At 50.0% G+C, this 22254-nt stretch overlaps 9 protein-coding genes across 9 annotated transcripts; 5 read left to right on the top strand and 4 right to left on the bottom strand.

Moving 5' to 3' along the window:
• Positions 1-455: 455 nt before the first annotated feature.
• Positions 456-3743, bottom strand: TERG_12436 (uncharacterized protein). Its single transcript, XM_047751394.1, has one exon. The coding sequence runs from the start codon at positions 1393-1395 to the stop codon at positions 1006-1008; it is 390 nt and encodes a 129-aa protein (XP_047607005.1). The 5' UTR covers positions 1396-3743; the 3' UTR covers positions 456-1005.
• Positions 3744-4240: 497 nt separating this feature from the next.
• On the top strand, positions 4241-5356 carry TERG_06650 (uncharacterized protein; the record flags this gene model as incomplete). The annotated part of the gene is made up of 3 exons (XM_047748653.1): positions 4241-4847; positions 4940-4942; positions 5055-5356. 3 exons carry the CDS (start codon positions 4241-4243, stop codon positions 5354-5356), a joined length of 912 nt encoding a protein of 303 aa, XP_047604640.1.
• Positions 5357-5759: 403 nt separating this feature from the next.
• On the bottom strand, positions 5760-6620 carry TERG_06649 (uncharacterized protein; the record flags this gene model as incomplete). The annotated part of the gene is made up of 3 exons (XM_003232609.2): positions 5760-6014; positions 6094-6234; positions 6306-6620. 3 exons carry the CDS (start codon positions 6618-6620, stop codon positions 5760-5762), a joined length of 711 nt encoding a protein of 236 aa, XP_003232657.2.
• A 3582-nt stretch (positions 6621-10202) lies between these two features.
• TERG_06647 (uncharacterized protein) lies at positions 10203-11445 on the top strand (the record flags this gene model as incomplete). The annotated part of the gene is made up of 2 exons (XM_003232607.1): positions 10203-10723; positions 10785-11445. The coding sequence occupies 2 exons, from the start codon at positions 10203-10205 to the stop codon at positions 11443-11445; spliced, it is 1182 nt and encodes a 393-aa protein (XP_003232655.1).
• TERG_06646 (uncharacterized protein) lies at positions 11212-14838 on the bottom strand. Its single transcript, XM_003232606.2, has 2 exons — positions 13439-14838; positions 11212-13369 (listed from the first exon to the last, which is right to left on the bottom strand). The coding sequence occupies exons 1-2, from the start codon at positions 13635-13637 to the stop codon at positions 11892-11894; spliced, it is 1677 nt and encodes a 558-aa protein (XP_003232654.1). The 5' UTR covers positions 13638-14838; the 3' UTR covers positions 11212-11891.
• A 910-nt stretch (positions 14839-15748) lies between these two features.
• TERG_12435 (uncharacterized protein) lies at positions 15749-16147 on the bottom strand (the record flags this gene model as incomplete). Its single annotated transcript, XM_047751393.1, has 1 exon — positions 15749-16147. The coding sequence occupies one exon, from the start codon at positions 16145-16147 to the stop codon at positions 15749-15751; it is 399 nt and encodes a 132-aa protein (XP_047607004.1).
• Positions 16148-16978: 831 nt separating this feature from the next.
• TERG_12434 (uncharacterized protein) lies at positions 16979-17371 on the top strand (the record flags this gene model as incomplete). Its single annotated transcript, XM_047751392.1, has 1 exon — positions 16979-17371. One exon carries the CDS (start codon positions 16979-16981, stop codon positions 17369-17371), a length of 393 nt encoding a protein of 130 aa, XP_047607003.1.
• An 847-nt stretch (positions 17372-18218) lies between these two features.
• On the top strand, positions 18219-19527 carry TERG_06645 (uncharacterized protein; the record flags this gene model as incomplete). Its single annotated transcript, XM_003232605.1, has 3 exons — positions 18219-18395; positions 18500-18613; positions 18688-19527. The coding sequence occupies 3 exons, from the start codon at positions 18219-18221 to the stop codon at positions 19525-19527; spliced, it is 1131 nt and encodes a 376-aa protein (XP_003232653.1).
• Positions 19528-20129: 602 nt separating this feature from the next.
• On the top strand, positions 20130-22209 carry TERG_06644 (uncharacterized protein). The gene is made up of 4 exons (XM_003232604.2): positions 20130-20988; positions 21056-21211; positions 21327-21686; positions 21753-22209. The coding sequence occupies exons 1-4, from the start codon at positions 20710-20712 to the stop codon at positions 22026-22028; spliced, it is 1071 nt and encodes a 356-aa protein (XP_003232652.1). The 5' UTR covers positions 20130-20709; the 3' UTR covers positions 22029-22209.
• The last annotated feature ends 45 nt before the right edge of the window (positions 22210-22254 follow it).

The following is a 22254-nucleotide window of genomic DNA, read 5'->3' as shown; positions in this document are numbered from 1 at the left end:
TGACAACGGCCGGGTCTCGCTCTACGTTGAAGGCAAAAGTCTCGCGTTTAAATGTTGCATGAGACCCATGGCTTCGTCTGCGGCTTTTTTTATCTTTTCTTTTAATTTTCATTTCCATTCCTTTTTTTTTTTTTTTTTTTTTTTCATTTTCACTTTCGTCACTTTATTGTTTCTTATTCCTGGTTTATTCTTCACCCTCCCCTTCTTACACTTTCTGCAATGGACATGCATACACAACACTTCATCTCAGTCACGAGAAATGGATGAAGGACAGTATGACGTCTCAGACTGCGGCCGCATGTGATGGCTTTTTTTTACGCTTCATTCTTTTTTTTCAATTTGCAGAGGCAGTTGTAGTTAGGCAGCCTGCGGGTGTTTCAATACAGTACCGTCTGGAGCCTGCCGAACAACCTTACGCCGCTGCACACCCAATGCAGCCGCCCCCTGTGTGGAGTATGTATGTCCCTCTTTGCCATCCCTGACGCCGGATACCCCCCTCTGACCCAAGTCACAGGCTTATAAATAACGTCCCACGACAGACCCAAGGTTACTGCAACTTAGTTACCATGTTATATAACCAGAGGCCGAAGTTACGCATGGACGGATGCTGGCTTGCAAATATCCCCACTAACGTTCTAGTAGGCAGCTAGTCAATTTCTTGCTTCCGTAATGGCAAGATTGAGTTGCGGGAGGTCAGGGCTCTAATTCCTGCATGATTTATGGAGCCCGGGGATACCGAGCAAAGCTAGAGGGTGTTCGGAAGGACATGGTCCTCCGAATGAAAGCAATTCACTGGGAAGCGGATACTGGCGTAACTATCTAAAGACCAAACAAAGCCTTCATCCCAAGAACACCATACACCATCAAGGTAGAAGGAAGCTGTAATAGCAGGTTATATGCCACTAATGCTTCCAACCCTGTTCCTCCTCCACCCCTCTTCTCAAGACTTTAAGCCTAGCCGCCAAAAAAGATCACCGTGTCGATCGGATTGGCTGCTGAGAAAGCTCACCAAAACATCTTCCTAATGGCTTCCAGGAAGTGGCGCTTACAAAAATGGACTGGTAATTGCCCATATTGCTGGGATCTACGGGGTGGAATTGGGTATCTTCGTCGGGGATCAATGTTACCTGCGTCTGCATGAGCCAGAGTGCTGGGATATAAAAACCAATGACGTCTACGATACTCCTGCACCCAGCATGTATACGGTTGAGTAGCGCGTGTATTTGAACCAGATTTTAATTTCGACATGGAATTAAGCGGTGCAGGAAGGCCAGAAAAAGCAATATTACTTGAGCCGGTTCCAATGGGGAAGCCCCCATCATGTATGAAGATACGGAGCCCGCGGTATACAATACACAGCTCACCTGTAGCTATACGGAGACATTGCATGTTCATGCATTCCACAAACCCCGATACATGGGGGGCAGATTTTCTGGTTCGTTATTATTCACCTCCGTCCAATCATACCATATGGACATCCTACTGACACCACTGATAGGCCACGTATACATCCGTTTAGGTCTCCCTTCCGGCAGTTGACGGCCAATAAGAAACTGTCGTCCCCGGATGTATCAGCCTGTCGACAAACAAGTCTCTTCGCAAACATGTATCACACTTCATCCCAGCTTTTACCAAGGTGGTCAAGCGATATCAGCCCTCCTATCTTAAGAGAAGTACGAGTGCTCTCGCTTGCTACAACGGAACAAGCCCAATCGCCGCAGGGGGGTAGTTATCGGTTGATTGGCCTATGGTTTCTGAATAGGCGTTCGCAACAACTCCAGCTTGTTTGTGGTAGTATAGCGCCGAGCTAAGAAACAGGAGAGGGAGAAATCATTCGACAGACTTCACAGCAGATTCATGCCACGATCCCATCATTAGCTGCCGGACTAAGGAGGGGATGGGTGGTGGGACGGTTCGGAATCGGGGTTAAAGCCCAACTAACAACCCTGCACTAAAAGCGCTCTGCGGCATGCAACCCCCTCAAAATGGTGCATAAGGCGTTTCTAGTCTGGACAAGGAACGTTTGTTACGCCAATTCTGGTATATTGGATAATGGAAAACGAAGAAAATAGGCCGGTTGACACCTCTGATGTGTCGTCAGCAGGTACGAAGGATGCATATCCGGTGACATGCGATTCTACGGAAAGGGAGCTGAATTCGCTCTCAGCCCCGGGTATGAGAAGGTCATAGCACTGGACAAAGGCATCGTGCTGTATAATCAGTTCTAGATCAGCCCAAGGACAAGATAGTGTCTGGCGTTGGCCTTGTACGGCGGTCACATCCCAGCGGATATATTCCGCATCTTTGGGGATGGTTCAGGCCTCCAAACCTGGAACGACTGCTGGGCGATATCAAAACGCCGACAATCCCGTCCATTTGATGATGGTTGTCTTTATACCAGGATAGATGAGAGAACTCCTTGCATGTGCAGAGCCGCGGATATGGAATGAAGATTAACCCCGGCCTTTCTCATGGAATACTGCAGGGAAATCAATCGAAGCAACGTGACATCCTTTGCAAATTTTCGGCCAGAACGGCAGACAAACTGGCCGTTGGCCTTCTCTCTTTTCTCTTTTCGACTTTTTCCTTTTCTCCACCCTTATCTTCTGTCCATATAAAATAATGGGAAGCAAAAAGAAAAGAGAAGAGAAAGAGAGGAGGCAAAAGCAAGCAACAGCCCTGTTTTGCGCATGGAAGTGAAACTCACACTATAGTTGGCATACAGCCACACAGCAGCAGCACCAAACGAGTGCCGAGCTTCAGAGATGATGGAATCCGTCCATACTCCATGTGGCGGAACAAAGAGAGATAGAGATGGCAAGCGTTCACCATAGCCCAGAGCCCGCTCAACCCGCGTTTGCCTTGCCTGGCCAGCTACAAGGATGTTAGCAATCTCAGACTAACTCGCTGGCGACCCAGAGTTTGGATGTTGATCATGGCTCACTATTCTAGAGTTTCCGGGGAACGACACGGCCGACATGCAGGGAATCTTCCGTGTCTGCTCGTCTTCTACCGGCCATTCGGGGATGTGAAGTCGACCACCGAGAGGGAGAAAGAAACCTAACAACAACATCGCCGGCAACGAGGTTCTGGCTAACTCGCCATAACTACCTAATTATTAATAGCAACCGGAACTAACTCCGAGAAGGAAAAATATAACTTAGTTAACTAGTTAGCTAACTCATCGAGAGCCCTACATGGCTCTCTGGTTACAGCAACTTCAGCCTCCTGTACACGGAGTAGGAACGGAGTACAGGGTACGGAGTATGTCACTCCCCTTCGAGGCGTCCGGGCGAGTAGGGCAAGCCATAATGCATTTGTGATCGGCTGTTGACGTGAAGGAGCAATACGAGAACAGCCAACCTGCAGCTCGAGTCACCTAGAGTGCGCAGTGGCAGCAGCAGGCAGGCAGACCCAGGTGAACAGCTAAGCTAGCAACGCATCTGCCTCGGCAGTTCCAATGGTACAGCACAAGGCAACCATCAGAGAAACATACCCGGCACAACAGGCTGCGCTTCCGCTCCGTACCACTGCTGCGAACAGCACGATGCCCAATATCCAGTTCCCTGGGGCGGCTATCTCGCTCCAACGTGGTGAGCGTAGAGGCCATGATCATGGAGCTGAAACTGCGATTGAGATGCGTCCAGCGGATGCTCCGGGCGGACATGAGTTTGCTCCCACTACTCGCAGGCGGCAGTTTGCGGTTTTGATATGCAGCTTTCTGGCTGTTGCTATGACCATAGGCCCAAATTTCTCTTATGGCGTCTTCCAGGAATACTACGTTACGAGCACCTACAGCGTCTTGGACCCATCAGAAGCACAGAACCGGGCAGCGGTGGCCTTGGTTGGTACGCTCGGTGCTGGGTTAACCTGGAGTGGCTCCATTGTGATTAATCCTCTTGTGAGCAGAGTGAGCGGCAACGCAAATCAGAAGATTGCAACTGCAGGATGCTGCCTAATGAGCGCTTCGTATGCACTTGCTAGCTTGTCCCAGAAGGTCAGTGAAAGCAAGCAGCCCCATCCTACTCCATACCTTCTTGCATTGTATTCCACAAGTGGTGTGCTCTCTCTCTACTTGCGTACCAGCTATTTTTATTTGATTGGATGGTCATGCATCCGCTCTGTTTTAAATAACCGAAAAGCCATACCCAACCCTCTGGTAAACCACGAACAACAAACTAACTATAAACCAAAAATGTAGCTATGGCACCTCTTGTTAACCCAGGGTCTACTATACGGAATGGGTAGTTCCATGGTTTATTTTCCCATCCTTAGCGTTGCCCCGGAGTATTTCGATCGCCATCGCGGAGCTGCGATGGGATTTATTCTGAGCGGCGCTAGCATTGGGGGACTGGTACTCTCCCCCCTTATTCGAACGCTTCTGGGCGTCATTGGCGTACGCTGGACACTACGAGCAATGGCCCTTGCAAATCTGGTCATCACCCTTCCAGTTGCAATATCCGCTCCTCCAAGCCGCAGCATGACCAGAAGATCAACGCTGGTCAACATACGACTTGCAAAGAAGCCTGTATTTATCCTACAGTCTCTTGCAGCCTTACTGCAGGCGAGCGGAAATTCTGTTCCAATGACGTTTTTACCTGAGTTCTCAACCGTCATCGGTTTTTCTGTTTCCTTTGGTGCCGCTCTTCTTGCCGTTAATAATGGTATCAATGCAGTGTCACGAGTCCTCATGGGTGTTACAGCAGATAGGCTAGGGAGGCAGAATACGCTGGTCCTGGGTGTTGCTGGAAGCGCCGCGAGTGTATGGTGTCTATGGCTCGCGGCTGCTGTTAATGGAGGAAAAGCCGCTTGGCTCACATTCGTGGTTGTATATGGAATCCTAGCAGGTTCGTATAACTAATACAGCCATCAATCCTCCCTCTCCTCCCTCCAATTGACATATTTTGCTCCGGGATAGCTGCTAACAGTTCCGTGATAGGTGGTAAGAGCCGACCCAACCCTTTTTATTCCAGAGACCTAATTACGACAGTTTAACCAAGGAAAAACTGACGCTAACTTGGGGATGTGTAACCTTCAATCCATCTGATACCTAGCATTCAATGCGCTCTTTCCAACCACAATCACGGAAATCTTTGGCGTGCATGCCTACGCCTCTGTCAATGGCTTCCTCTACTTTGTGAGAGGTCTTGGTGCACTCTTTGGCTCCCCCGTTGCTGGTTTTATCCTCGGGGATTCTCGTGTTCCTTCGCCGGGTCAGGAGACCTCTACTCTGCTGCATGATTATCGGAACATCATTTGGTATGATGGCGGCCTTCTCTTGGTCTCATCCCTTTGTGTGATTGGGGTACGTGGTTTTGATGCACTAGAGAAACGCAAGTGGGCCTGGAGAGCATAGTCTGTTTATTCCGAGGTATTCAGAGTAGGCCAATGTGTGGTGTATAGTTATGGACCTACCATTTGCCCGACAGGCCAGTGGTACCAGTATAGCTATACCACCACGGAGCGCATGGTAATGAGCAAGCTCAGCATAGATACTACGGTACTATGCTAGACAATATATTGGTGAGCATTTTTAATCCACAGGCCTTCATAAGCCAAAAACCCTACTCATATCATACGAAATATGTACCGTTGTCTCCAAAATCTCTTTTACATTGAAAAATTCGAATACGCCCAGAATAAGCAGAGATGTCCGCTTTAATATAAATCTAAGGTAGATATGTGTCGTTCAAATATAGAGACACCATCGTGCTCGGTATCAGATAAACCATCCCTCTATGTCTATCAAACTCGTTTTTTTAAAAAAGGAAATAGACGATCCTCATCCAAGGAGAGGCGGTTCTTCTCTTTTCCATAACACGGTTATGGGCCTCCCAGTCGATCTCACGGCGTCCAGCGTCGACATCAATATCTCGGAGTTTCAACCAACCTTTGCCTTTCCAGATATGGGCACAGAGCCAAAATAGAATGACAACGGGAACAGCTAAGTAGGTCTTAAAGAAGCCTTTTGCGTTATTCACGCCTCCACCAAGAGGCCAGACAGCGGTATAAAACTGTGAGGTAAGTTAGCCATTGCACTGCAGCAAGCCGGCAAGAGCTCCCTTTTCTTCATGGCGAGAACCAAAGACATACCTGGGCAATGAACACAAGGCCAACCATTATAAGACCAAACCATGATCCCCAGACGCCAAAAGCGGCCTTAAATGGTATTTCATCCAGGGTGTGTCCCTTGAGTTTCCATGCGGCGCGGAAACGGATATGTGAGTAGCATATCTACAAGCATGTTAGATCTCAACTGAAAGAGGCTTTGACCGAATGCTAGGAGAAAGGGCGATAGAACTTACACTTCCCCAGGTAAACAGAGATGCCAGACCGGAGAGAGCTAGCAGCCAGCCGAAGATCTCCTCGCCGCTGGCAGTGATATTGATATAAGCAAGGAAGCTGACAAGAATCATAGCAACGGTAGAAACAAGCGGTCTTCCGGCTCGATCGACATAGCGAAACACTTTGGGCGCATAGCCCTGCTCAGAAAGTGCGGTCAGGGTTCTGGAGCCACCGTAGACGCCCGAGTTGCCAATTGAGAGCACAGAAACCAGAATAACGACGTTGAGAAAGCTGTCAAAGCCTGTGAGGCCAGCGTCTTTTGCGATGATAACCATGGGAGACGCTGCCACGTCGATCAGACTACCACTACCGAGGAGGCGTTTTTCGGTGTAAGGCACCAGCAGGCCAACGAAAACAAGGGAAAGGATATAAAACAGAGTGATACGCCAGAACACCTGCTTTACTGCTGACGGGAGGGACTTGAGGGGTGTTTTCGACTCGGCTGCTGCTAATCCAACCAGCTCTGTTCCTGAGAAAGAAAAGGCTGCGGTCACGAAGACGGCACAAACACCTGGTGAAAGTCAATATGTTGCATGTCTATTAAATGTATCTACAGCAGAAGACCAGGTGGGGGGGGGGAAGGAGTTAGATATGTCTCTACCTTTGAAGCCATTGGCAAAGGCTCCTGGATCTTGCCAGAGCCTGGCGCCCCAGTACTCGTTATATTTGCCGTACGAGGGGCCTCCCCCGAGAACACATATCAGGGCTATAATCATGAAGATTATTATTGACACCAGCTTCAGACTGCTGGCCCAAAACTCCTCTTCACCATAGCCCAGCACGCCAAAGAGATTGATTATGATAATGCCGACGATGAACACGGTGATCCAGACTGCTACGCTGATATTGACTCTCCAGTATCCGATTGTCAGGGCAGCAACCGTGAGTTCTAGCGGTAATATAATAGCCCATTGGAATATATAGTTCCAGCCCATTGCAAACCCCCAGGAAGGATCGATAAAGCGGGCGGAATACGTATAGAAACCGCCAGATATGGGATATAGAACCGCAAGCTCGCCGAGCGCATGAACGACATTAAACATCATCTATACGGCATTGGCACAGGGTTAGTAGCTGATACACATAGATTCAAAGCTCGGAATATGAACCTGGGAAGCCAACTGACCATTCCCGCAATTGCAAAGTCAATAACCAATGCTCCTGGGCCACCAACCCTCAGGGCAGAACCCGAACCAACGAACAAGCCAGCGCCGATGCTGCCTCCAATGGCAATCATGTGCAGATGCCGGGATTTCAGCGTCTGGTTGAACTGGTTGTGCCTGTCCTCGAGCGTTCGCTGCTTGAAAGACTCCGGGGTACAACCCATGCGAGTCCAGAATCCCAGCGCCGGCGATGTCTCCAACGAGCTGTTCGATACAACATCATTTTCCTTGCCGCTGCCACCGTTGTCCATAGCCAGGCCCGGCTCTTTCTTCTCAAGCATCTCCATGCTGGTTAGTTGCCAGGCGCAATAGGTAGAATCCGATGACTCAGGTCTGACCGGTTGCCCGGGACAGATTCATCAACCAGCGGGCAACGGTGATGTGTATATATATTGGCACCCGTACCAACAGCGCCAGGGGGCCAGGGAACATCTAGTTCGAGAGCCAGGGCACCTGGAGCCTGCAGGCCGAGCAGCGGGATGAAAGTCCTAGCTGCTTTCAGGGTCGGATCAGACTTTGAGGATGGCTTTTCGCTGTGTTCCCTTCGCTTTTTCCCTTCGCCACAGGCCCGGTGTAATGCGAGCACGAAAAGCTTTCAACTCGACAATCCCGCAGCCCCAAGGAGGGTATGATACCACTGGTCCTCCAATGTACCAACAGTTTGGCATCGACAAGTCCAATCTTTCAATCGCTATCCTGATTAAAGATACGACCGTAAGCGAACGTCGTCTCCCGAGGTTGCAGGTCAGTACCAAGGGACCAGCATCCATGGATGACGGCCATCACGAATTCTTCCAAGCGGATGGAAAACCCACTGCCAAAAAAAAACCCAATTTTCGAGTCGGCGATCAATGGCAATCACGGTTTTGCTCCTTCATCGGCCGTGCTGTTGCTAGCTGCCACGACCTCGAGTCCACGATCTTTTTTATCTTTCTAGAAGAGCTTTTTTTAGCCTCCTTCACGCACGACAGGTCGGTCAGGGGTAATCCCCGTCCTTTCCATGGCCGAGGATAATGATAACCATTATATCCATTAGATAGGGCTGGTGGAAAAGTCTAACTATGGGACAACGCCGCCAGGGGAGGCTATCAATCTCTTAAGTCTACTTCCCCGGGCCTTGGAGTGAGGTTATCAAAAGACGAGTGACTCGCTTCTAAGCATTTGAAGTAGAGGAGTTACAAACTGAGCTGCCAGCGACAGGGAGATCCCTCCCTAAGCATCTGCAGATCTTGGGCCGGCTGAAGAGGAAATACTCACGCAGCTAATTTTTCCCGCTTGGACTACAATACGACATGACCGAAAAATGAATTCCCCCAATGGCTTCCATGGTTCGTACAGCCCTCAACAGAGTTGTTGCTCTGGGCATAGGGCGTGAAATACAAGGTGTCCGTCCTTCAGCACGTCGCTTGAATATCTATTTAAAGGGAGAATTGGCCAATGAGGCGATTGATAGCTGCGCTGCGCGGTGCTTGACCGTGGGTGGGAGCCGTCTATTCCTAAGATCGTTGCTGGCTCTCTAACGACTGGGATGGCTTGATATACGGCCTGCCATCGTGTCGTGGAAGGAGGGGAAGGAGTAAACTTCCCTTTCCTGCATACTCCTCAGCGAAAAAGAGTTGTGGCTTGCAGGGGATCGAGGTGCAAGAACTTGAGAGAAACAAGTCACACTGCAGAGAAGACAACGCCACGCGGTAGATCGACTCGCCTCGTTTTGTCGGCTGATGGGATTCTCCCGTCAGCCCAGCCGTTTAGCGATTGACACAAGACGACAATCAGAATACTTGCAGGAAGGCCAGAGTCTTGGTACGAGGCCAATATGATAGCATCTCTGCGCAGTTACAAGAACGGATGCCCCGGTAACCGCTGGTTATTTTCTTTTTCTGCAACTAATAACGAATGTCATCAAAACGGTGCTCAGATGGAAGCTGTTCGTTTTACCATCACAACCGCAAGCCGACGTTTCCAGCAAAAAATTATTATAAATCTGGCTACGCGTCTCTTGAACATTTAGGAGATTTAAGAATAAATACAGAGGCTAAGCAGCATATTCCGGACGGCTCCACACGCTGCTGGCGACGCTGATTTTTGAGCAATATTTGTCTTCCAATCCTCACCGTTGGTGTGACAACGAGGCAAGCAGGCCAAATAGGGCAAAGGGAAGCTCGATAATCACCAATATTGCATGAACTATTTCAAAGAGGTGGGTAAATTCTCACATCCCACAAACCGAGAATTTCACTCTTTTGTTAGCACAGGGTAATTTAGCCCGTACCGGGATACTGCGTACTCAATCTTGGGTCCACTGGCCTAGCCCTCTCGAAGCTCCCACAGTCAATTTTCGCACTTGTCAATAAATATCCATAAATTTTCGTGGTTCCTGTCAAGAGTCAGGAGTTGTTACATATCCAAGGCAGGGCCATGTACGACGTATCCATCGGGAAATGGCAACCATCTATGATATACGATATAAGCGGCCACCACTCCTGAGAAGCATTTTGATAGTATTTGTGGTCAAAAAAGCTCTGGGTGCTGCCATGTTGCAATGATCCTCCTTTTTTTCTAGCCACAAGATGAAGTCATCGGTCTGATTACATAAGCAGGGTAACATAATATCATTAACAACAAACAACAAACAACAAGCAAGCAAGCAAGCAAGCAACTGCTAACAACCAACAACCAGCAACAAAACACAGCATGCTCCAACGGCCACCTGCTGTGCTGGTACAGCGACACGGAGATGGTTGTTTCCGTAGGCTGAGACGGTGTTGCCAATTGCGCTGCTATACTGCAGCTCCTATAGCTCGTATAGCTTCCTCCACCGCTCGTCGCAACATACCATGGACCGCGAACTTCTCTCGAACTCCCCGCTCAACCCACAGTCTCTCCATCCTTTCATCTTTGCCAGCCATGCTTGTTCCTCCGGTTGTTCTCATAGGATTGACAGTGACACTCTGGCTATATAAATGCACTATGATGGTAATCTTCCAGAACAAGATAATATATATGCCGTCTATCCCACCCTTCTCAAGGCAAGAGAAGATAGCCACCTACGAGAAGGTTTGCTGGCCAATCGTCTGGGAGGAGCAGAGAATACAATCCCTGGACGGAGTTGAGATTGCTTTGTGTGTTGGACGAAATGTAGCAATGACGGGCGAGAAGGAAGAAAAGAAGGTGAAGGGCCCGGAGGGAGAGGTCGTGATACTGTATTTCCAGGGGTTAGTTAGTTCGTCTCTAGCTCAATCAATGCGCCATCTAATAATAGAACGGAAACTGTAGAAACGGGTCGTCGATTCCCCCTCGTCTGCCTCAACTGTCGGCCGTGCTAAAGGCATTGGACGAGCGGCCATACATCCTCATTGCGGTTTCATATAGAGGGTTTTGGACTTCTCGTGGTCGAGCGTCCCAGCGTGGAATTGAGCGTGATGCTGTTGCTGCCCTAAACTGGGCCCGGAAGACATATCTCCATCCAAATACCCGGCTTGTCCTTTGGGGCCAAAGCATAGGAGCCGGGGTGGCCACTTTTCTTGCAGCATCACACCACCGACAACATGACTGCTTGAGGCGGTCAGAACCACCAGCCTTGATACTCGAGACGCCATTTGTGAGTGTACGGTCGATGCTGCTCGCTCTTTACCCACAGCGTTGGTTGCCGTATCGATATCTCGGCCCGTTCCTACGAAACTGGTGGGACTCGGAGGAAGCTCTACGCTCGATATCTGATACTAGGCCAAACGGGACAGGCAGGAGAAAGGTCCTAGTTGTTTCAGCGGAAAAGGACGAGCTGGTCCCTTCTGAACAAGCGGATGCCATTGAAAAACTGTGCATTGAGGGTGGGATGGACGTATCTCGAACAAGGGTTCGAGGCGCATTGCATACTGAAGCTACATTTCGAGGTGACGGGAGGAACGCAGTGGCGAGCTTTTTGAAACGACTATAATTATAGTAAATTATCCTAGCGCATGATTATTACATTAGAGCTCATAAGTATAGGAAAATTCGTCAGGGGCGTGTCAAACATAACGGTGTGAACTAAACGCAGAAGGCCGCCGATCTTTCAAAAAGGATTCCAAGAAACCATCAAAAATTCCACCCAGTAGTTTTAGAATGACGGAGGAAGTAACAAGATGAAACAACATAAAGAAATAGGCCATAATTCATAAGGAGTGGAATTGTAACATGTCCAAGATGGATTGGACGGGGTATATAGACATTATAAAGGTTAACTGAAAGAAAAATTAATATCAAGACATATCAAAAGGGAAGGCATTAACAATGGCAAGGCATTAATACACGCAATAACAAACCAAAAAATTGGTGACGAGCCTTTTTCTTCAATTTCTTTTCTTTTCTTTTCTTTTCTTTTTTTTTTAAAGGGATACGTGCTCAGCACACGGAGCTCACGACTCTCCTGTGCGATAGTTGCCGGCTAAAGGGCGAGTACTCTGGGGGTGGCCTTATCGTGGCGGCCGTCATTGTACTGCCAATAGACTCCAGAGTGTCTGAACGCTCCCTGCCGTATAGCCCCAAAGAAGCACGTCCTGTGTATTCAGCTGGTGGTGGTGAAATGCTCCTTGGTGTGAAAAAGGAGTCGGTATTCTGTACATTATCGCCTCGAAGGGCGACTGCCTGGGCTAGGCTCTCTGCGCCTGCAACCTGTACTGGGACGCGGATAGAGAGTTGCGGCACCGTTAAGCTCGTGTTTGGAGGGACGACGGAGAGGCTCATGTCCAGTGCATAGATTCGGGAGGTCAAGCAAGAGTGGAAGGTAGGCAGAAATGCCTTGGTTTTAGGTAATGTGATCGGCGCGAGAATGGTACAGGTGTAGTATGTATTGCCGGCATAGGCAGCTGTAGGCCCGGTTTGAGATGAATCGATAGAGGAAGTCGACTGGACGGAACCTCGACGAGAGTTAGGGGCAGACGATAAGGGGGTAGTGATGGCGAGATTGCTCGATGACGAGGCTGGAGAGCAAAATGTAGAGTTTGCGTCACCAGAGTGCTTTGTCCATGGTACCGAAGCGATGCAGCGAGTTTCAAGCGGAACAGTTTCAGCATACATGCCATGGTTAAGAGACCAATTAGGCATATTTGCTCGGGTTGCGAAATCCTTCCACGGCTCTGAGGCAAAGTAGGTAAACACTTTGAGCTTTGTCCAGAGGGTGCTAAGACGAGGTGGTTTCTGGTTTTCGTCGGCAGGATCGAATCGAACATGCACCTTCACAAGGGTACTCGGGGTTTCTTGTTCTTCGGAGGTCGTAACGTCTTCGCTACCAGGGTGGTGGATGGGAGGGAGATGGAAGGGCTTTGGCTGTGCGGCAGCCATTGCGATGCGACCAAGTTTGCCGCGCAGAGCGCCTCTCTTCACGGACTTTTCGTTTCGGAGACAGTACTCGATGCTGTTTTCAGAGACATCCAGCGGCGGCTCAACATCGGTGGCTGGGATGATTCGAACTTTCTTTCCTTGATCAATAACGGTTCGTAGTGTGCCAGTGCTTGGGTTGTGCTTTGACAATTTCGCCCTGACGTTGTATTGAATCTGAACCATCTGTGGCACCATGTCATCAAGCAGACTGTTCCCATCGCCAGCTAGCATAGGGTCGCCTGCGGAAGGAGGTAAGTTGGTGTGCGCAAGTTGTACCTGTGGGTGATTCATTTTGTGTGAACAAGATTGAGGAAGCATCCTCTCGGGCACCACAAATGTGAAGGGGAAGGTATATTTGCGACCAGCCTCGAGGATGCGAGGTTCCGGGTAATCAGACTCATCGATCGGTTGGACGAGCCTCAAGAATGTGTGAAACGCAGAGGAGCGTCCAACAGTCGGCCCTGCAGCTCCGGGTCTCTCAATGAGAGTCCTTGAAGTGCCTGTGCGATGCCCGTTAGCTTATCGTATTACGCCCGCCAGCTATATAGATATTTTTGACATATACATACCTACAAAGGAAATGGAGATCTGCTCAAACCGAGTATCAACGTCGGCTGTGAATGTTGCCTCACCCTCAATAGCGTCGAGGGTCGTATATGAGCAGATACCAGACGCAGGCTGGTCTTTCAGCGTGATGTCCACTCGCAGTGAAGAGCGCTTGGTCCATGGCTCAAAGGGAGCAGCTCGCGACGCCAAAGACGCCGCCATCGTGACCTTGCTTTCGCTATAGCTGGTAGAAGTAGCTGGTTTATATATGGCGGTGAAATAATATGTAATATATATATATAACTTCGTGCTGAAAGTATGAGGGCCAGGAAAGACGGAGATCGCAGAGGGACCTTCGGCGTTTATAACTCTCGGCAGCGCAGGCCTCTTGTGGTGGTAGCACGAGTGAAGCGATATATCCAGCAGTTGTCAAGGAAACATGACCAGACAAGCTGATCTTCTGTATGCAGTCGATAAACCTGCAAGGGGAGTTGTGGGGGTTCACACACACATATATATATGTTATGTGTATTCCCAGCTTGCAAAATGCCGGAGTTGACGCAATCATGAGCTTTCAAATCACCCAGCGTAGTATTATATACATCATCGGCAACGTCGTGGCGCTCCAGAGGCTCGGTACCAGGTACCAGCATCGGCCGCCACCAAGGTGACCTCCCGCCCAAAAATTTTTTTGAGTCATCCCTGCAACGAAGGAGCCCATGGTATGGATGGTCCAGCGAAATGCAAAAATTAAAAAGAAAAATAAAAGCCGCCAGGAGGAGTGACAAGGCCCGCCGGCCGCCGACAGCGCGAAGCTGAAGTACCGTTGCACCAATGCCGCTTTTAGCGGGCCAGGTCCGCCAGTCCACCAGTCCACTACGGTTCTGGCCGGTGTTAGTTAATCAGCCTGTGCAGGCGTGTCGCAGGCAGTCGCAGAGAGGCCCTTTTGGCTTCTGGATGCGCGTATCGACAGCTCGATGGGCTGCAAGCGTGATATGACTCCACCGGCAGAGTTTTCTTTTCTTTTTCTTTTTCCTTCTCCCCCCTTCCCTAGCCATCGGGCAGCGCTCGCTGTCGACGTTCGCCGTGGTGGAGCTTGTAAACAAGCAGTTTTCTCGCCGTCATGTTGCATGGAAGAGATTTTTCCAACCCGTTGCTAGGTTATTCTGCTCGCATCTGGCCTCATGGTGGATCCGTCATATCATGTTTTGGTACTGCAAACTCCCTGTTGCCTGTCTGTATCCTGTGGAAAATGGAGCGATCTGAGTCTGCTGCGCTCCAATGGCAAGCTGCAACAGCTGCACCGTACGATTTTGGCATATCCGCATGAAACAGCAGTCTTCCGGGCAAGGCAGCCTGCTCATCCGCGCGGAGCGACATAGAGTCAATTGAAGGGCGTGCAGGAGGTCACATCCAACACCTAACGAATCCCCATGAAAGCCGCCAGAGTGGCGAGCTGGCGACAAGCTCATTTCCTCATTCCATCTGCCCCTTGCTCTGGACGCCCAGCCGGGTAGTCGGCCAGGAGGTCTGAAACTGATATGCAGATGTATCTATAAAAAAAAAAAAACCACCTCAGAAAAAAAAAAAAAAAAAAAAAGGGCGTGGGACGCTTGGACCAGAGGGCGGCTGCTAATACTTTCCTATTTCAGGAAGGTGGACGACGCTGCTTTAAGGCTGGCGGTTGATGAATAAGCGCTGATTATATGATTTACATTACTAATCTCTGCCGCTTGCCCTTAGACCGGCGAGCAGAGAAAGCAACAGCAGCGACCAGCAACTCCTCTTGAATGGCGGGAAGGACGTAGCATGCCGTATAACTTGGCGTAATACGAGAGCAGAGGCGGACTGATGCCCACTTGCTGCCAAATTAACCACCCTCAACACGACGTTTCGATGACTCTTCTCTCACTCCACGGCTGTTCTTCCCCCACAGTCTGGTCGGCTTCATCTCGTCTGTGCTGTCCTTACCACTTTGCAGTCTTCCCCGAGGTAAATGAAGCATCCATAGGTATCTCCGGACTGCAGGAAGCTCGTATTGCCGATTGATCCAAAGTCTGCCAGGAGCTATTGGAACGGCCAGAGGCTGCCAAGCGCCGATGGTGTCTAGGACCTGCTCGGCGACTCGACATATGACCTTATGCTGTCGAAGGAGGGGATGTATCAAGAAACACGGGTGTCATCTAGACCGCTTCATATTATACTCCCTGCATACGGAGTGCACTAGTGTAGCATCAATGACGAAGCCGGGATGATCATTGGATTCCATATTATATTATTATATACAACAACTCTCTGGTAATCGAGCAGAAGCATGAAGCTATCCTTGTAGATCAAACTGCACAATCTTTCATGTGAACCACACTGTTACCACTTTTACCTTGATGATATTGACAACAACTACTACGATCGACAGGAAGACGTGACTGAACTCTAATCCAGCGACGGTTTGAGGTTAAACTGACGAAAATAATGGTATCGGTCCTACCCCTAGCCCGACTGATCTGAAAATCCTGTGACACGTTGCTGGTGTCATACCCTCCTTGTATACCTCTCACAGTGTCCCATACAAAGAGAATAAAAAAAAAAAAAAAAAAAAAAAAACAGGAGTCTCGTCTCAGAAGATCATACAGCTTTGAGGATGGAATCTTGGATTTAAAAACCGGCGACAGTCCCCAGCTGAGTGACTTACTAATTAATAGCAAGACTTGAGTTCTATTTTTTGCCAACATTTTCAAATTGAGAAGCAAGGGCCCCGCTGTCGTGAGTCAGGTCTTTTTCTCTTCGTCTATCTTTCGGGACCCTGCAGAACCTCAAAGGCCTAGAAGCAAGAGAGGCACCACAAAGATGCCGTTGAAGCGCCGACAAGAGTCCCATAGATGTGAATAATTCGAAAAAGTGCTGGCTAGGAGCGACTTCGGGAAAAAATTAAGTAAGGTTAGCTATGCCAAGCTTTTTGCCACGTGGAAAGTCACGTTTTACTCACGTGGTGTCCTCTCTTTTGACTGCAGGCCAGAAAAGCCAACAGAAGCGCAATATAGAAAGCAAGACATTGACTTGATATAAACAGGCATGTTGTCGCTACTATATACTGACGATAGACAGCGGGCCATGTCTCTGTTTCAAATGTTATACCCTACCTCGACATTTTATATAAATGGATTTCTGCCTCCCCTGCTTGAACTGCTGCATGGAAGCAAGCCACCGAAAAGGCTATCTACATATACCCATGCCCAGCATTGCAACCTGGCATAGCTTACCGAGCTATGTTTTATTTTCCAAAAGAGAAAGTTTGGAGCTCACCTGGTACTATCATGGAAACCTGTATGTTCTGTGGAATTTTATCGAGGACCGGGAGACACAAATTTTGGATACACATTTCGGCTTCTCTAGACATAATCCCGACTAAAGCGCACAGCCTGATTTATATAGCGGAGCAACTTATCACTTAATGCGAGATAAGTGTTAGTCTTACTAGTCGCGCAACCGTTGTAGCGCTTATAATATTGGATCAACGTTGTTCCGTTCAGGTGCGGTTGAATAACTAACTCTCCGTGAAGAGAATGACGTCGTCTTACGTGATCGTTGGTCAATGGAACTCCAGCTCGAACTATTTAATAACCACCAGGCGACAGTCTATTATTTCTTGCAATCTCTTCCTGCTCGTCAACCTTGTTCTTTTCACATTTTGGACTGATGAAATAAGATACTGTGATATTTATATAGGGAATGTACCACCGAGCTTACGTGTTCGGGGAGGAACGTCTCTCCAGTATCCTGAGTCTTTAAAAGCAATCAAGATGGCAACCCTCCCCACCAAAATACTCTCTGGGTTCAGCCATGATATGTGCTTCGAATTTTGTGCATACTTAGCGGGTCCTGAAATAATATCTCTTACACCCTTTAAAACAATACCCAACATTGTGCCGTGCCATTTCTTAGGATTCAGGTCGTAGATATTATCTCGGTCGTGGCCGGTGATATCTCCCCTACGTCTAATTTTCAGGTGGCTTTAGCGTTACTCCTCTATTGCTGCTGTATACTTTAGTATATCCCATTCACGAGTTATTTGCTTGAACTGTGTATTTTTAGGAAGACTGCTTTGTATCTTGAGGTGTTTCTAAGCCTTTCTTCGATAAACCTATCCGAAGAAAACATAGATGTTGACGACCACGAAAGTCACACTGATATTGAGTATAGAAATACTGTAAGGCATATTACTTTACTGGTAACCTTTTTAAGCAACTCCACTCCTAATGGGCCAGGTACACTGCACTTAGTGGCTACCAGCTGTGTCAGGATATATTTGCTGATATCAAGATGATACCTAGTATCACTATAACCATGTAGTAATTGGAGCATATACCGAGACCTGCATAAGATTTCAGCTATCAATCTGTTCTACCTTCATTATAATTTACGGTCTACCCCTTCGATCGAATCCGAATATTCAATCTAGTTGTTGAGATGTACGGTAGTAACGGTCTCCTTACCTGCAGTGACTATGCTCGTCCAGCAGTGTCTGATAACTACATGACGTCTAGTTATCGTCTCCGAATGACATCACAGGGAAGGGAAGCCCAAACTTGCTATATGATGATCGTAGATGAAGCCCCGGTGTATCCTGCTTGACGTCAATTGACTCCATTCCCGCGTCGGATTTATAATCACCGTCGTATAAATTCATCAGCAGTCCACTTGCACGCCCTGAAGTGCCCATCCACGTCAACAGCTGGCTGACATACGACCCAGGACATCCCCCCCCCCCTCCCCAACAGCGAGAAAAGAGAGATAGCATCCAGCATGGTCGTTCTGGGAGTAGCCCAGTGCATGGCCGGACATGGCCTGTCGACGTTTGAAGTGTGCGAGCCCGAGTCTGGGTCGACAGTGCGCGGTCTCTCTCGAAGGCATCACGACGGCCACCGGCGCAGACGAGGCAGCGAGGCCAATACTGGTGCTGATACATGGATACCCGCAGACGTAGGTCGAAGCAAACACTGCCTCGTTCATCTTCCTTGGCTGCGGGGGATGCTCCTTGCCAGGAAGATCTTTTAGAAGCTGTGCTGACGCTGATTCGCGAGCAGGCATTTCATGTGAGTTGTCTATTCATAGCACAAGCAGCATGGCAGCGCTGTTACAGAGTACAGGGTGAAATGACATGCATGGGCACTGACGCACCACGACGTAGGTGGCGCCATGTAAGTTTTGGCTCATGGAGTGCATGGCTTTCTACAGAGAGTGAGGTTTTACTGAGGACGTCGTGGTCTGCCAGGTCATCAAGCTGCTGCCCCGCGAGACCCGGCTCTTCGTCCCTGATATCCCAGGCTACGGGGTGAGTTCGCCGCCCAAGGCCAGCGACAAACGGACCGTAGGCAAGGCGATACTGGGGGCCCTGGAGACGATGCTGGGCCGCTCCAACTCTAATGATAACAAAGGCAATGGCAGCGGCCAACCGCACCGCATCGTGCTTGTGGGCCACAACAGAGGCGCCCGTATCTGCCACCGGCTGACAGTCGACGCAGCCGAGCACTCCCCGACATTTACTATCCTGGCGACTACTCTGCTGGACATTGTGCCGACGAGCGTGCAGTGGGCAGCACTCGCAGACCCGGCCGAGGCGCGCAACACGTTCCACTGGCCGTTCCTGGCCAACGCCGAGCTGGCAAGCACTATGATCCAGGCAGTTGGTGCAGAGGTGTTTGTGCGGCAGATGATGGAGCGCTGGCGCGGGAGCAGCGAGGCAGCCATCTCGCGGTTCGAGGCCGACGATGCGCTGGAGATGTACTCGCGGCCCTTTCGGCAGATGGAGAGCGTGGTACGCAGCTCGTGCGCGGACTACGAGGCTGGCAGCCAGGAAGACGTGCAGGCGCAGCAGCGCGACCAGGCGGCAGGGAGGCGGATGGGGGTCCCCGTGCTGGTGCTGCACTGCTGGGCGATGGGACGGCGGTTCGACGTGCGGCGGGCGTGGCAGGCGTGGGTTGAGGACGAGCAGCTGCTGACGGTCGTGCAGACAGAGGAAGGAATCGGCCATTTCGTGGCGGAGGAAGACCCGGAGGCCACGGTTGGCGCGATGCAGCGCTGGCTGGCGGCCGCAGGACTATCGGTGGCCTAGGAGGAGCCCAGCAGTGGCCGGGCAGCAGCCTTGTCTCCTCCATCGAGCCTCCATCGAGCCTCCATCGCAGCCTTCTTCCTTTTCTTTGCTTCTTTTCTGCTTCTCCTTCGGCTTTTTCGACGGAGATTAAGAGGAGGCTTAGCTGACTAAGCTCAACCCTGGAATAACACTCAAAAGCGGCCAGCAGAGACGACGACGGCGACGACGACGACGACGACGGTATAAAAGATGATATAAAGATAGTAAATATGGCTAAGATGGTATACAGATGCTGGTAAATGAAGTAGCGAAGTAGAGAAGTAGAAGCACTTCCCACCGACAGTCACAGCGAGGGAATCATCCTCGGCTCCTTTTGACTTTTCTTCCTTTTTTTTTCAGCTTCAAAAACGTCCAAAAATCTCTTCGTTGCCGCAGAAAAAAGACAGCAAAAAGAGAAGAAAAAGAGCAGAGAGGAGGAAGCAGAAGAGAAGAAGAAGAGAAAAAGAAAGAAGACGAAGAAGAGGCATCATCTCGACTCTGCGCCGGCAAGAGAAGCAAGAAGCAGCTTCTCCCTCTTGGCCGCCGTCGCCTCCCCCTGCGGCTTGTGGCTGTGGCCGCCGTCATCTCGCATATCCCTGAGACGCAAGAGAGAGAAGCAACAGTTACTTTGCGTACTTTCTACTCTGTCCTGGTGAGTGACTCTCGCTTTACTGCTGCTGCTGCTGCTGTCTGGCCTCTCGCTTTCTGCGTCGTCTTGTGCTTCATCTTGCTGCTGCTGTTGCTGCTGTTGCTGTGGCTGATCTAGCGATACGAGTCCAGGGGCTTCGATCCTTGCGTCTGCTCCGTTCCTTAAAACCCATATTTATTACTCTGCACTAAGACGCATCCCGGGCCTTTTTTCCTTGGGCCATTGCGAGGTTTCAAAGGGGGATTTTCAGCTTTTTTTTCCTATCCTTTATCTTTCACTCCTTCTGCTGCTGCTGCGTTGAGCAATCGGTTACTCGCCTGGAGACAAACATCCAGGAGATCACATACAAGACAGCGAAAAGACAGCATCGACAGAACAGACGACGAGACGACGAGGTATCGACAGTCTGGATGGTCTCGTCCGCGGTCTTCAGGGCACCGACTTCGACGAGTAACGCACTCGTCTCCTAGCAGACGCCAGAGAGCTCCCGCTTCTACCTCCCCCCAGCAGTCACCATGCGGCGCGGCCTGCTCATCTTCCTCCTCGTCAACACGGTCATCATCCTCTTCCTCGTCCGCAGCGTCTTCACCTTGCTCACCTTGCTCGTCGAGGATGCCACCGACGACGCTATCCAGAACGTCGAGCTCCCCGGGGTCAACTCCAGTCTCATCGACCTGCGGCCCCAATTGATCCCCAAGATCATCCACCAGACCTACAAGAACGAGAGCATACCTGAGATATGGGTTGGCCCGCGGAACGGCTGCATAGAGATGCACCCAGACTACGAATACATCGTGAGCTTCCCTCGTACCTCTTGCTTTCTTATCTAGCTACTTTTTTCAACTGACAGGCCCGCGCTAGCTCTGGACGGACAAGAAATCAAGGGACTTCATCGCCGAGCACTACCCATGGTTCCTCACCACGTTCGACAACTACCCCTTTCCCATCCAGCGGGCGGACTCGATCCGCTACTTCATCCTCGCACACTACGGTGGCACATACATTGACCTTGACGACGTTTGTACCCCTCCATCAGCCTCCCAATCTCCCACTTACCCCTATCTACCTTCATACAAAGAGGAGGAAGAAGAAGAAGAATGCGACTGGTGCTAATGCAGTGCAATATATGCAGGGTTGCAACCGACGCCTTGACCCGCTGCTCTCTTACCCTGCTTGGGTACGCCGGACAGCCCCTACAGGCATCTCCAACGATGCCATGGGCTCTGTCCCCAACCACCCTTTCTTTCTGAGAGTTATCAAGTCGCTGCAGGCATATGACCGCGCCTGGGTGCTCCCTTACATCACCGTCATGTACTCGACCGGCCCGCTCTTCCTCTCCGTCATCTGGAAGGAATACAAGAACACCGATCCGGACGGCGTCAACCGTGTGCGAGTACTGCTGCAGGATGCATACAACCGCCACTCCTGGAGTTTCTTCACTCACCACCCGGGCAGCAGCTGGCACGGCGAGGATGCACAGCTCATCTTCTGGGTACGTTTCGCCGATGTATCATGTATCTTTCTTTTCTTTTTCTTCTAACAGACTTTGGTCATGCAGATGGGGAGCCATTGGATGCTCATCACCTTCTCTGGTTTCCTCGCGGCAGGCATCGTCGGCCTGGCGCTCTGGCGAATCTACCGTCGCGTCCTGTCCCTGGGCTCGAAGCACGCCCGTTACACACCCCTCGCATCAGGCACATCGTCACCACGCCGCTCCCTCTCACCCTCGCGCCGCAAGATGCGCATTCTCCCGCTCTTCTTCCAACGGTCACACGCCAAGAAGGAGGATGAGGAGATTGGACCAGATTCGCCGTACGAATTGGGCAATCGATAGTAAAAGAAAAGAAGGACAATGCGATGGCGGCCCCACCCAATAGTATTACATCCGACCTTTCATACCGAAGAAACAGAATAAGAAAAGAGAAAGACGAGGAGAGAGACACTTAAAAATACAAAAACAAGGAGAAAGAAACTCAGCCCGGGGACCTTCCACCTTCTGTGAAAATATTCCGTCAATATGTTTTTTTGATATATACCGGAGAGACCATATTACGACCTTT

The sequence above is a fragment of the Trichophyton rubrum genome (genome assembly GCF_000151425.1).
Source record: "Trichophyton rubrum CBS 118892 genomic scaffold supercont2.8, whole genome shotgun sequence".
NCBI lineage: Eukaryota > Fungi > Ascomycota > Eurotiomycetes > Onygenales > Arthrodermataceae > Trichophyton > Trichophyton rubrum.
This window is presented reverse-complemented; position numbering and strand designations above follow the sequence as displayed.

Bases quoted from the DNA above. Each gene is read 5' to 3' on its own strand.
- TERG_06644 (XM_003232604.2), top strand. From the start codon at position 20,710: ATGCGGCGCGGCCTGCTCATCTTCCTCCTCGTCAACACGGTCATCATC. The intron at 20,989-21,055 runs GTGAGCTTCCCT...GGCCCGCGCTAG, and splicing joins ACCCAGACTACGAATACATC to CTCTGGACGGACAAGAAATC. The intron at 21,212-21,326 runs GTTTGTACCCCT...CAATATATGCAG, and splicing joins CATACATTGACCTTGACGAC to GGTTGCAACCGACGCCTTGA.
- TERG_12436 (XM_047751394.1), bottom strand. From the start codon at position 1,395: ATGAACATGCAATGTCTCCGTATAGCTACAGGTGAGCTGTGTATTGTA.
- TERG_06646 (XM_003232606.2), bottom strand. From the start codon at position 13,637: ATGGCGGCGTCTTTGGCGTCGCGAGCTGCTCCCTTTGAGCCATGGACC. The intron at 13,370-13,438 runs GTATGTATATGT...GGCATCGCACAG, and splicing joins GATCTCCATTTCCTTTGTAG to GCACTTCAAGGACTCTCATT.